This window comes from Doryrhamphus excisus, chromosome 13, assembly GCF_030265055.1.
Source record: "Doryrhamphus excisus isolate RoL2022-K1 chromosome 13, RoL_Dexc_1.0, whole genome shotgun sequence".
In the NCBI taxonomy this organism is placed as follows: domain Eukaryota; kingdom Metazoa; phylum Chordata; class Actinopteri; order Syngnathiformes; family Syngnathidae; genus Doryrhamphus; species Doryrhamphus excisus.
The window spans coordinates 19,613,944-19,628,598 of record NC_080478.1 but is presented as its reverse complement, the minus strand read 5'-3'; the positions used below and the strand labels follow the sequence as shown (position 1 = coordinate 19,628,598).

Genomic DNA, 14,655 nt, shown 5'->3' with positions numbered 1-14,655 from the left:
AAAACAATGAAAACTGGGGTATTGGAAAACCAAGACTGCACTGTAAAAATATTGTGAGGTGATGTAGTGGTCATGATGTAAACACAACAAACATAACATAACATAACATAACATAAGGTAACGTAATGTAGCGTAGCGTAGCGTAGTGTAGCCTGACGTGGACGTGACGTGACGTAACATGACGTAACATAACATAACATAACATAACACAAGGTAACATAACATAATGTAGCGTAGCGTAGCGTAGTGTAGCCTGACGTGACGTGACGTGACGTGACGTAACATAACATAACATAACATAACATAAGGTAACGTAACATAATGTAGCGTAGCGTAGCGTAGTGTAGCCTGACGTGACGTGACGTGACGTGACGTGACGTGACGTGACGTAACATGACATAACATAACATAACATAAGGTAACGTAACATAATGTAGCGTAGCGTAGTGTAGCCTGACGTGACGTGACATGACGTAACATAACATAACATAAGGTAACGTAACATAATGTAGCGTAGCGTAGTGTAGCCTGACGTGACGTGACGTGACGTAACGTAACATAACATAACATAACATAACATAACATAACATAACATAACATAAGGTAACGTAACATAATGTAGCGTAGCGTAGCGTAGTGTAGCCTGACGTGACGTGACGTAACATAACATAACATAACATAAGGTAACGTAACATAATGTAGCGTAGCGTAGTGTAGCCTGACGTGGACGTGACGTGACGTAACATGACGTAACATAACATAACATAACATAACATAACATAACATAACATAACATAACATAAACAACTCCTCGTTGTTTGTTTAGGAGATGTCAGCCCGTGGTTCAGCAGCGCAGCTCCTCAAAGGCTACGAACCAGATCCGGTTGCCAAGTACGGCACCCTGGATGTCGTGTTTGACTACGATCCGGAGGAGCAGCAGCTGGCGGTGACCATCATGGCGGTTACAGACCTCCCCATGCTAAAGCACACCGGCAACATCTCCTGGCAGGTCCACCTGGTGCTGCTGCCCACCAAAAAGCAGAGAGCAAAGACGGGCATCCAAAGAGGCCCCTGCCCTCTTTTCACAGAGACCTTTCACTTCTGCCACATGGAGTCCGAGATGATCGGCAACTACGCCATTAGATTTCGTCTTTACAGCATGCAGAGGATGAAGAAGGAAAAAGTGCTTGGAGAAAACGTGTTTTATCTCACCAAGCTCAATCTTCAGGGAAAAATGTCCGTGCCAGTCATATTGGACCCATGCTGCACCTATCCGGTAAGTATTTTGCATAAGCATATGCTCCCTTCAGGTGTGGGGGGGGTACTGTCTAACTTCCCTAAGAAGCCCTTAATAATTTCTAAGAACGTGATCATAACAGTGGTGTGTGGACTCCTTCAGAGTCAAATTTAAGCATATGCTCCCTTCTGGTGTGGGGGAGGGTGGGGGGGTACTGTCTAGCTTCCCTAACGATGCCTTATTAATTTCAAAGAATGTGATCACAACAGTGGTGTGTGGACTCCTTCAGAGTCAAATTTAAGCAAATGCTCCCTTCAGGTGTGTGTGTGGGGGGGGGGGTACTGTCTAGCTCCCCTAACGATGCCTTAATAATTTCAAAGAATGTGATCACAACAGTGGTGTGAGGACTCCTTCAGAGTAAAATTTAAGCATATGCTCCCTTCTGGTGTGGGGGGGTACTGTCTAGCTCCCCTAACGATGCCTTATTTATTTCAAAGAACGTGATCACAACAGTGATGTGTGGACTCCTTCAGAGTCAAATTTAAGCATATGCTCCCTTCAGGTGTGGGGGGTACTGTCTAGCTTCCCTAACGATGCCTTGTTAATTTCAAAGAACGTGATCACAACAGTGGTGTGTGGACTCTAAATCAGAGTCAAATTTAAGCATATGCTCCCTTCTTGTGTGTGTGTGGGGGGGGTACTGTCTAGCTCCCCTACCGATGCCTTATTAATTTCCAAGAACATGATCAGAACAGTAGTGTGTGGACTCCTTCAGAGTCAAATTTAAGCCTATGCTCCCTTCAGGTGTGGGGGGTACTGTCTAGCTCCCCTAACAATGCCTTATTAATTTCCAAGAATGTGATCATAACAGTGGTGTGTGGACTCCTTCAGAGTCAAATTTAAGCATATGCTCCCTTCAGGTGTGGGGGGTACTGTCTATCTCCCCTAACGATGACTTATTAATTTCAAAGAATGTGATCATAACACTGGTGTGTTGACTCTAAATCAGAGTCAAATTTAAGCATATGCTCCCTTCTGGTGTGGGGGGGGTACTGTCTAGCTCCCCTAACAATGTCTTATTAATAGTCTCTCTGCAATCATATTGACAGAAATACTGACAAACATATCAGTAATCAATACTTTCACACATGCAGGGTGCGGAATCCCAGATCAGTCTGTCAGATTTGACGTGCAGTGAAAGCGCCTTGTCGTTTCCGTCAGTGAGTCAGACCTCCACACCTGAGATCCTGGTGGGTCTGGTGTACAACGCCACAACGGGACGTCTGTCAGTAGAGGTCATTAAAGGCATCCATTTTAAGAACCTCGCTGCCAATAAGCCACCCAGTAAGTATTGAATAATGTTTTTTTTTCCCCCATTTCATGCTTGAAGGTCGGCCATGGAAATGACAAAAAAGTCAAATATAGCGTTATTATATCATTAAAAGAAGATTAAAGACACCTTTTTAATCAGGCTTTTAACTCATATTTTTAAACTTTTTATCTTTTTTGTGCTATTTTATGCTTTTAGTCTTTTAGCTTTTAACTCCAGTATTTCCTCAGGGGGGGGTCCTCCACACATGGGGGGCTGTGTCGGGTCTGCTGAGGGGGTGCCATGCTTGGGTCCCTTCGACTCGGCCGGCTGGGGGTTCCTCCCTTTGATGTGGGGGTCCGCCCGTCTGTCGGAGTCAGGGGGGGGGCCCGGGTGCTGGTACCCCGATGGCATAACCTGCGGCTCCTCCCTAATTGTTTTTCGTTTTATTTGTGGTAATTCTGTAAAGCGCTTTGTTTTGCAAGTGCTCTACAAATAAAGTTGATTTGATTTGATATAAAAATGTGAACTATAAGAACTACTAAGCTTCATTTTCATTTTTGCACATTTTGAATGAATATGCTGCACATTGCTTCAGTCTGGTTTGGTCAGTTTTCCCGAATTTCCGTTTTAAGGCATCTAAGCAGCAAGTTGGAACATAAAGAGCCTCTCTGGGTCATGTTTTTTTTTTTACCCCCGATTTCTTCCCTTGCATCTTCTCTCGTGTCTTTGCCTGTCATCCTACTTCCTATTTGACATCTTGGTCCGCTGTTTTTTCTTACTGCTGCCCAACCCTTGTTGTCAGACGGGCTGTTCTGTTGCCTAAAACACTTGATAGGTGGACAGGTTTATATTATCAGAGGTGAGTGTCGATCCCCCCCGCTTCAGACTGTGTCATTCTCATCAACGCTTGTCCTCTCGTCGTGGTCACGCTTCTGCTGGAGCCTAAGTATGGAGGACCAAAACTGCCAAAATAATAAATAAATAAATAATAAAAGTGAAAATAAAAACAAAAATGAAAAAAAAAAATCAAAAAATTAAATACACAAAAATAAATATAAATGGAAATAAAAACAAAAATAAAAAAATATATACATAAATAAATAAATAAAAGCAAAAATAAATACAAAAATAAAAAACAAGATTCAAAAATTAAAAATAAATACAAAAATAAATGTAGAAATAAATACAAAAATAAATATATAAATAGAATTACATATCAATAAATAAATAAAAGCACTCTGCTCTCATATGTATTTATTTCATGCTGCAGACAATGTCAGCTTGAAATACAGAAGGAAAAACTATTCAAATGAGGGGGCGGTCCTAAGTGTGTCTTGGGTTGAACTCTTCGCCTATTGGTTGATCGACATGTGAGTGCGAAAAAACTCCGTCGGGGAGGAGAGAGATCAGGCTCCAATAAGGCTTCCACCCGGAAAAGCAGGTAATCCGGGGAAGCATTATCCGAAATATCTGCTAGCAAACGGAGATCCCTGGAGATTGCAGCCATATTTACCGCCACTGAGAGTGGTGTGGTGACTTCCTCTTGCTGTGGCTGTTTGCAGGCATACCTAGTCGATTTTCGCACTCACATGTCGATGAACCAATAGGCGAAGAGTTCAACCCAAGACACACTTAGGACCGCCCCCTCATTTGAATAGTTTTTCCTTCTGCATTTCAAGCTGACATTGTCTGCAGCATGAAATAAATACATATGAGAGCAGAGTGCTTTTATTTATTTATTGATATGTAATTCTATTTATATATTTATTTTTGTATTTATTTTTACATTTATTTTTGTATTTATTTTTAATTTTTTAACCTTGTTTTTTATTTTTGTATTTATTTTTGCTTTTATTTATTTATTTATGTATATATTTTTTTATTTTTGTTTTTATTTCCATTTATATTTATTTTTGTGTATTTAATTTTTTGATTTTTTTTTCATTTTTGTTTTTATTTTCACTTTTATTTATGTATTTATTTATTATTTTGGCAGTTTTGGTCCTCCATACCTAAGTGTCACTTTCACTGTTTACATTCATTTACCTTCATGGATGTAGTCCGTTAAGCGTAAGAACCAATGAACGGAAGAACTAACGTGACTCAAATGTTGCATATTTGATCCGTTCATGTTAACACACTCATCCATGAAGACAAACGGCTCGTTATGAATATTGATGCTTTGCATCGCATGTCGCCATCTGACCTACTTCACCGACTTTCCCCATGCGTGTCCTCATGATGCCTGAAAAGCTTTTTGTTTGTGCGACACGTTTAAAGTCCGTCCAACTTGCTCGAGGGGTGATGGCTTAACTCTGCTTTGGCATGCCTTGGCTGGGGTTTCAATGTGTGTGTTGTGTCGTGTCTGCAGCACATAAAACATAAACTAAAATATCATGTATATAATGGATGGATACTTTATTCATCTACAAGGGAAATCCACATTCACAGTATATGCAGAAAAAGGGGAGTCATTCATTCCCAGCTGTCTTTGGGTGAGAGGCGGGGTACACCCTGGACGTGGTCGCCAGCCAATCACAGGGCACATATAGACAAACAACCATTCACACTCACATTCATACCTATGGACAATTTGGAGTGGCTAATTAACCTAGCATGTTTTTGGAATGTGGGAGGAAATCGGAGTACCCGGAGAAAACACGCATACACAGGGTGGAATCAAAGCCGGGTCTTGACGATAATATTCTCTTATGCCCTGTGATTGGCTGGTGACCGGTCCAAGAGTAATTATAGTCATACATGCGGAAAACAAAGCGAAATAAATATATATATGACAAAGGAAATGGATAAATGAACATAATGTTGTTTACAAACTTTTTTTGGTGTCATGAGCACTGTATTATGATGCATTATTATTATTATATTATTATTGCAATTATTTTTTATTTGTTTAATTTTAATTTTAATTTTAATTTTAATTTTAATTTTAATTTTAATTTTAATTTTAATTTTAATTTTAATTTTAATTTTAATTTTAATTTTAATTTTAATTTTAATTTTAATTTTAATTTTAATTTTACTTAAACTTAAACTTAAACTTAAACTTAAACTCAAACTTAAATTATTATATTATTATTGCCATAATTTTAATTTTAATTTTAATTTTAATTTTAATTTTAATTTTAATTTTAATTTTAATTTTAATTTTAATTTTTATTTTTATTTTTATTTTTATTTTTATTTTTATTTTTATTTTTATTTTTATTTTTATTTTTATTTTTATTTTTATTTTTATTTTTATTTTACAACTTAAACTCAAACTTAAACTTAAATTATTATATTATTATTGCCATTATTTTTTATTGGTTTAATTTTAATTTTAATTTTAATTTTAATTTTAATTTTACAACTTAAACCCAAACTTAAACTTAAATTATTATATTATTATTGCCATTATTTTTTATTTGTTTAATTTTAATTTTAATTTTAATTTTAATTTTAATTTTAATTTTAATTTTAATTTTAATTTTAATTTTAATTTTAATTTTAATTTTAATTTTAATTTTAATTTTAATTTTAATTTTTAAGATGATTTTTTTGAAGCAAAATGGCCCACATTTTTAAGAGTTTAATATTTCTGTATTTCATACTGTATTTCCTCGTATCAACAACTTCAACGAATGATGCACGTATTGGTGGTACCGTACGTTCTTGAAAGGTATCGTGATGTTTCGTCGTCCTTCTAAATGCAGGAAATAGTCACATCTGGTGATACAGGAAAAAAAAAAGATCTTTGTGCAAAATCCTGGTGTAGGCCTTGATTGACTTTGTGTCTCTTACAAAGGCGAAGCATCCTGATGAATGATGCAGAGCAATTTCAAATTCCTTTTTTTTTTTTTTTTTTAATGGTTTCAAAACAGTATCGAGCCGGCGTGTCAAGTTAATCATCAGTCGAAGCCCCTCTCATTCAGTAACAATACCAAAGAGCTTTACATCACTGCGACTGACCACTTAAGACATGCACGGCTCTTCAGAGCCCATTCAGCAGCCGTCAAAAAAGAAATCAAGGCTATTTTTTTTTTCTTCCACGGTGCTTTTATGTCAAAGATGTGAATGTGATTCAAGGCTGTGAGCAAAGGCGTTGGAAGGCAGCTGGCACTCAACGGCATGAAAGCCGCAGCGGTTCGTTCCGTCGACTCCCTCTTGGATGGGGAACGCAATACACGGTATTATTATGGAAGTAAAATTGTACAGGGGGGGGGTGGAATGCTCTTAGAGACCCATTGTGATGGTTTTATTCACTCTCAATGCGGATGTGTAGCTTTTAAATTTGAACTTATGACAGTGCTGGGAAAAGCTGTGTTGGGAATGTTATTTGTTTTATTTATAAACATTTAGCTGACTAAGCCTTATTGTAGCATGGACTAGAAATTAGCTCGGATATGGTAAAGTATGCTACAACCTGATGTTTGCATTTTTACCATCCTGGCCAAATTTTGCACCAAATTCTGCAGCAACTAAAATCATGAACAAAGAATAATGGATCAGTTTACAATCCATCACAAACTTGAGGCTAATTTCCTCTCACATTACTTTCCAGATGAAAACGGAACCCCCAACAGGGTTAGAAAGCTTTGGTTTGTGTCAGTGATAATATTTAGCTTTGGGTGTTGTTTTGTCCTACTGTGTTCGGCGGGTCAGTAAACGCACCACATTGCGCCCGTTGAATCGGTTGCTCTTCGGTCTGACTTCTCTGTGACACTTTCTTGAGCCTCATTCAACATTTTCCCCGGGTTTGATGCTGTTCGGGAATGCATAAAGGTGAGGTTCTGGTTCCATTATGAGAGCTGTGCGGTCGTTTTTGGAACCTTTTCGCTAAGTGACGCTCCTTTGTTCATTGGTGCTAATGTTAGCATTCAAGCTAACTGTAGGACCATTGTTCTAATAAGCGTCACATTTACTTAATTTACTTGTTGATTTATGTATGTAATGTACCTTTGGCTCATTATTATTATTATTATTATTATTTATATAATATGAGCTACGTTATTTAACTTGTAATTTATTTGCGTATTTGTATTGTTGTTACGTCTCGGCTTTGGCATTGTGACGCAACAGGTGCGCGTGGAAAGGGAAAAGCAAAGTAGACGGACAAAACACCGGGCAAACAGGAAACGTTACCAAAATAAGAGCATAAAACAGGAACTAAAGGCATAGAAGCGGAAAATAACTATAAATTAAGGATAGTGACAATTGTATGTATGTTTTTACAGTACCACAGCATAAAGCCTTAATAAATCCACAAAACATAGAACAACCTGCCGTGTTCTTTGACTTGAACACACCTTTATACCTTACGACGGGAATCCTTTCAAACAGAATCGCTAAATAAAAGGAATAACATTTTAATGAACTCTCAAGAAGATGCAACAATGTACATTTACATCGCCACTTGTTGCTAGGCAGAGTCTGGAGGACCAATTAATATCCGTATCAATATGACATATGTCAGACGAGGTTCTCTCAGTTTTTTGCGCTTGTTTGAACACAACAGGAAGTCAGACAGACACACTAACGAAACCAAAAACAGCACTTAAGTTGCACAAGAGGCACAAAGAGATGATTATGATGATGCAACTCAACGATAGAAACCGAAAAAACGACCACAAGGTGTCAGGAAGTGCATTTTATAAGAACTCTGCCTCCATTTCTCCCCATTGAAATACAAAATGGGGAAAATTTAAATAATTCATTTGTAAAAAAAATATATATATATATATGTATTTCTAAGGCTAAAAAAAAAATATATATATATATGTATTTTTTCATGTACAACAACCATTTTTGTGTTTATGTTGTAGCATCATTGTTTTCCGAGTTATTTGTTGTGGATTGATATTTTGTTGAAACTTAGCTACGTTCTACTACTCATGACTAAAGAACTAAAGTATGAATGTACTTATACACATATATTATACTTGAATCACATATATGTATTACAGTAAACCTCGGATATATCGGACTCGGATATATCGGAAATTCGCTCACAACGAACAGATAAAAAAAGAACCAATTTTTCTGTAATGCATTTCCAATAAAAATTCATTGCATATATCAGATTTTTTTATAACGGATTTCGCCTATTTCGGACAAAATCTCCAGTCCCGTTCCAATGCATTTCCATTAAATTTCCCTCGCATATATCGGATTGGCCGCATCGTGTGGCTCCGATTCGCCGAATCGTGACAGGCCGCTATACGACGTCATTTGCAGCGTTGCCTGCGCGTCCAGGTACATTGGAAACATAGTCAAGGAAGTGCCTTTTTATAACGCATAAAATCCCATTTACGCATATACCGGATATAAATCCGATATATGCGTAAAACGGACATTTTCCGGTATACGCATATAACGGATTTCGCTTATATCGGACAAAACCAGTGGGAACAATTGAATCCGATATATCCGAGGTTTACTGTATTAAAAAACACATAATGCGAAGGAAAAGCAAGTCTTTCAAGGAAGTTTCCTGCTGTAGCTCTTCACCGTGTCCTTACAGGCAGACTCGGTTAACTTTGGTCCATTTTTAACAGTATCATTAACAGTATCTTCAGGTTGGATGCGGTTGCATAGCAACAAGACTGAAGAAAGACTTCTCAGGTCTTTGTTTTGAGGAAACACTCGTCGCCGCGCTTTGCGTTTGAGCTGGAGAAAAAAAAAAAAACATCCGATGCAGTCGTGATCTCACATGTCAACTGCTGAGGCGTTACTCTGAACAAATGTGTGTGTGGGGGGGGGTCGGAGATGAGATGCTAGTATTTAATTGTGTCTAATTGTGTATTCCTTTCTTTCTAATTCAGACACGTATGTTAAGCTGACCTTACTGAACTCCATGGGCCACGAGATGTCCAAGTGTAAAACGTCCATCTGCCGAGGCCAGCCCAACCCGACCTACAAAGAAACCTTTGTCTTCCAGGTAGCCCTTTTCCAGCTATCGGATGTCACGCTTATCCTCTCGGTGTACAACAAGCGCAGCATGAAACGCAAGGAGATGATTGGTTGGATCTCTCTTGGGCTCAACAGCTCTGGGGAGGAAGAGCTCACCCACTGGACGCTGATGAAAGAGTCCAAAGGACAGCAGGTTTGCCGCTGGCACAGTTTGTTAGAATCCTAACGGCGCCACTAAGGTACACAGTGTGACGTCGATATGAACGTCAAAAAAATGGTGTCCTCAGATGACGAAGGTGAAGGAGCCATATGTAAGCACCAGGGAGGATTTATCAATCAGTGAATAGGCTAAAGATAGCAAGGGTGTTCTAACACTAAGCCAATGACGCCATGTCCTGGCCTGCTTTACACCTAAAGAGTATCTGAGCGCACTAATTGAACACCCCTGCTCTGGTACGATTGGAAGACGTTAACGAGGCACGGCACGATTCTATGCATATGCACACACATAGCTGCATCATGCTCGTCATCGGTTATGAACGATAATCGAAACGATTCATAACGGAAACGCTCAAAATGATCCAAAAGTCGGACATTTAGTAGGTAAACAGAACCGAGTCCAGCACAGCACGATGGATTAGTGTGACTAAATCACTGCACGGTGATAAAAAAGTGGTTTGCTCGCAGGCCTCACAGCTTGGAGACCCGAGTTCAATTCCACCATCTGCCATCTCCGTGTGGAGTTCGCGTGCTCTCCCCGTGCATGTGTGGGTTTTCTCCGGGTACTCCGGTTTCCTCCCACATTCCAAAAACATGCTAGGTTAATTAGCGACTCCAAATTGTCCATAGGTATGAATGTGAGTGTGAATGGTTGTTTGTCTATATGTGCCCTGTGATTGTCTGGCCACCGCCTCTCGCCCCTGAAGACAGCTGGGATAGGCTCCAGAAACCCTCGTGAGGAAAAGCATTAGAAAATGAATGCTCGGAGTGAGGCTGCACGGTGGATGATTAGATTAGATTAGATTAGATTAGATTAAATTAGATTAAATTAAATATTTAAATTAAATATTTAAATTAAATTAAATATTTAAATTAAATTAAATTAAATATTAAATTAAATTAAATTAAATATTTAATTTAATTAAATATTTAATTAAATATTTAATTTAATTTAATATTTAATTTTATTTAATTTTATCGTCCAAATTAAATTAAATATTTATTTTAATTTTTTTATTACATTTTTTAAAAAGTTTTCCCATCAATTAACCTAGCATGTTTTTGGAATGTGGGAGGAAACCGGAGTACCCGGAGAAAACCCACTCATGCACGGGGAGAACATGCAAACTCGAACTCGGGTCTCCTTGCTGTGAGGTCTGTGCGCTAACCACTCGATCGCCGTGCAGCCCTCCCTCAAATTATTATTTAAAAAAATTAATTATTTTTTTTTGCGTATCCAGAGACATAAAGATGTTTTAATAAATTGCGTTGGATTCAATCGGGTTTAGAATTTTCCCATAGAAAATGAAGGACATTAAATTAATCCATTATGAAATATTTCAAAACTCTACAGGGAATATTTCCAGAAAAATGGTAACGTTTTGCTTGGGAGGTCACGTCGTCATTCCACCTAAGGACTACGGAATACCACGCCAACAGAGGTTGTTACCTAGTGGAACCTGTCAGCCAATCAGGGATGTCACCTTAAACTGTAATGATGATGTAATAATCAAGAATATTTCTATTAGTTGTTTTTTTTAATATCATATATACAGTAAATATGTGTCATTGCTACTGTGGCGCTGTTATCATCTTCTAGACATAAAAATAACACAATACTCACAATAGCAATGATGCTTACAACCCCCCAAGCTCCACCCCCCCCAATTCCCAAATCAGTGATCCCACCCTGGTGCTATGTGGCTGCATGCTTTGCGGCAGACAAAGAATTCCTTGCCTTATGAGGTTGTCCTTTCATAGATTTGTAGAAAAGAATCGAACATAACAAGCCAAGAAATATCACGCTTTTTCCGGTGTGCAGATGCGTACTTGGTTACAGAAAGCACACAACTACACAACTACACACACATCAGACGCACAAATGTGTCACTTCCTGCACGCCACTTACATTATAGATAGTTTTTACTGTGCCTGTGCTTGTGCGTGGAAATGAGTGTGTATTTTGACTGGGTGGGGGTACATTCAGGGGGCAATTCCAAGGTCGGGATTTTAGGTATTTTAGTTTGTTTTACAAACCAAAAAAAAAAAAAGAACCAATTGTTGGATTGTGCACTGTGTACTTGATTTGAACTGAGTGTTTCATATCTATTTTTGGATTATCATGAATAATGACTCCCGTTATTAACCCACCCTGTTCTGTATCGCTGCTGTAGTTGATACTCTTAGCATTTTTAGATTTATTAACTTCATTCGTTCATTCGTTTTCCTCCACTACTCCGGGGAGGGGGGCAGCAGTCTCCAATCTTCCCCGTCTCCAGCCATCTCCAACGGGAGGACACCGAAGCGTTCCCAGGCCAGCTGTGAGACATAATCCCTCCCCGGCTGGGCATGCCCAGAACACCTCACCAGGGAGGCATCTGGGCTGGATACCCGAGCCAACCACAAACCGGCTCCTCTCGATGTGAAGGAGCAACGGCTCCACTCTGAGCCCCTCCCGAAATCACCGAGCATCCTTTTAAAGATGAGTCAAAGAAACCTCAACCACGTCATGACCTGCATCGTAAACAACATCGGTGGTTCTTTGTGGTGGGCATCGAACGTCATGCCATCAAATGTCACTAATACTCAATTGAAGTATCCTGTGTGATGACTCCGAAAGGTGAACGTGTTTTTGTTTGTCATGTCTGATGACATCAATAGTCCAGTGTCCTAGTATTACCGGTAATTACTGTATTTTCTGGATTATTAGTCACTCTGGAGTATAAGTCGCACAAGGCCAGAAATACATAATTAGGTAAAAAAAAAAACATACATAAGTCGCACTGGCCAAAAATGCATAATTAGGTAGAAAAAAAAACATACATAAGTCGCACTGGAGTATAAGTCGCACAAGGCCAAAAATGCATAATTAGGTAGAAAAAAACATACATAAGTCGCACTGGAGTATTAGTCGCACAAGGCGAAAAATGCATAATTAGGTAGAAAAAAACATACATAAGTCGCACTGGAGTATAAGTCGCACAATGCCAGAAATGCATAATTAGGTAGAACAAAAACATACATAAGTCACACTGGAGTATAAGTCGCACAAGGCCAAAAATGCATAATTAGGTAGAAAAAAAACATACATAAATCGCACTGGAGTATAAGTCGCACAAGGCCAAAAATGCATAATTAGGTAGAAAAAAACATACATAAGTCGCACTGGAGTATAAGTCCCACAAGGCCAAAAATGCATAATTAGGTAGAACAAAAACATACATAAGTCGCTCTGGAGTATAAGTCGCACAAGGCCAAAAATGCATAATTAGGTAGAAAAAAACATACATAAGTCACACTGGAGTATAAGTCGCACAAGGCCAAAAATGCATAATTACGTAGAAAAAAAACATACATAAGTCGCACTGGAGTATAAGTCGCACAAGGCCAAAAATGCATAATTAGGTAGAAAAAAAACATACATAAGTCGCACTGGAGTATAAGTCGCACAAGGCCAAAAATGCATAATTAGGTAAAAAAAAAAAACATACATAAGTCGTACTGGAGTATAAGTCGCACAAGGCCAAAAATGCATAATTAGGTAGAAAAAAAACATATATAAGTCACACTGGAGTATAAGTCGCACAAGGCCAAAAATGCATAATTAGGTAGAAAAAAAACATACATAAGTCGCTCTGAAGTATAAGTTGCACAAGGCCAAAAATGCATAATTACGTAGAAAAAAACATACATAAGTCGCTCTGGAGTATAAGTCGCAGGAACAGCCAACCTATGAAAAAAAAGTGTGACTTATAGTCCGGAAAATACGGTATGTTTAACGTCTGATTTGGCAAAAGGTACTTAGCATTGAATGTATTGATTGTTTTCAGAACTAGAAATTTGAATGAAATCAAATGTGTGATGCTAAGCCATCAACATGAAATATAACCTGGTTCTCTAACTTATGGTATCATTCACATTTTTCAACTTTGTAGTTTGAAAGATTCTCTATTTTCATTTCTTTTAAAAGTTTAAAAACCTTGTTTGGGTTCTTTTTGCTCCTCCAAAATAGAAACTACCTGTGCCATTGAACGGCATCGGTGCCTTATGCTAAGAGTCCACTAGGCCGGTGCCGGTTCGCGCCAATGCAATTTGCTGTGGCGCCTAGTGTCACCAATAAGGTGCCTAGTGGCGTGCAGTGGCTCAAACTGCCTCCCAACTGGCTCGTGGTGGCCCCGTAACGGCGGCAAAAATTGAGTTTGTCGGCAAGAAAATTTCAAAATGTTTAAAATCTTCAAGCAATTGGCACGGAGTTTTCACCAAGTGGAACCAAATGTCACAAACAAAGCGCCTATTGGAATCCACTGGAATGTAATGGCACGAGCCAAGTTGCGGCAATAATGCTAGAAGTCCACTGAGCCGGCGCCAGTTAGTGACAGTTCTCGCCAAAGATTATGTGATTGCCGCGTAGTGGCTCGCTGTGGCGCCGAATTAGCGGCAGCATGGCGCGAACTGGCACCAACTGGCACCGGCCCAGTAGACTCCTAGCATTACCGTTACCTGTGTCATACTGTCTTAATGTACTTGTAAACGTACTTTGTGTCAGTACTTCTGGATGAGTGTGATTTGTAAAAGTTCTTGACAATATTTATCATAAAGAAAACTGGAGGGAAAAATGATGAATGTTTTTGTTTTTATTTTAGTATACCGTACAGGCACAAACTCTCTGGGGGTCTACAGGGGCAGGTGGTTGGGCCGGATGCTCGGCTTCTGCGTGATACGGATACTGATCTGGAGACGTTACCGATCTCCAGTGACTTTGTCTTCTGTCACTCAGAAACAGCGGCACCCCCCACCCCAACCACCCCCTGTCACCGTCACTCACACTCCCAGTCACTCACACCTTGGCCTCACGCATCATCTCCAGATGCTAACAAGCTACACGTCGTAGCAGATGCTAGAATTGACATAAAAAAATATAAACACAAAACAATAAGCTTCCCCGAATTGAATGACCGGCAGCCGTCACTGATTTGGT

General features: G+C 38.9%; 1 protein-coding gene across 8 annotated transcripts in view; it reads left to right on the top strand.

Moving 5' to 3' along the window:
- Positions 1-14,424, top strand: part of LOC131140411 (synaptotagmin-14-like) — a 51,413-nt gene extending 36,989 nt beyond the window's left edge. For 3 of the 8 annotated variants that reach the window (XM_058090812.1, XM_058090819.1, XM_058090818.1), the window contains 5 exons: positions 827-1,276; positions 2,392-2,581; positions 3,331-3,408; positions 9,371-10,133; positions 10,833-11,731. In XM_058090812.1, coding sequence (XP_057946795.1) covers positions 827-1,276; positions 2,392-2,581; positions 3,331-3,408; positions 9,371-9,684 — 1,032 coding nt within the window. In that variant the 3' untranslated portion in view covers positions 9,685-10,133; positions 10,833-11,731. Of the gene's footprint in view, positions 1-826; positions 1,277-2,391; positions 2,582-3,330; positions 3,409-9,370; positions 10,728-10,832; positions 11,732-11,933 lie in introns of those variants that run through there. The other 5 variants (XM_058090816.1, XM_058090814.1, XM_058090817.1 and 2 more) reach the window with 5 other exon arrangements.
- The last annotated feature ends 231 nt before the right edge of the window (positions 14,425-14,655 follow it).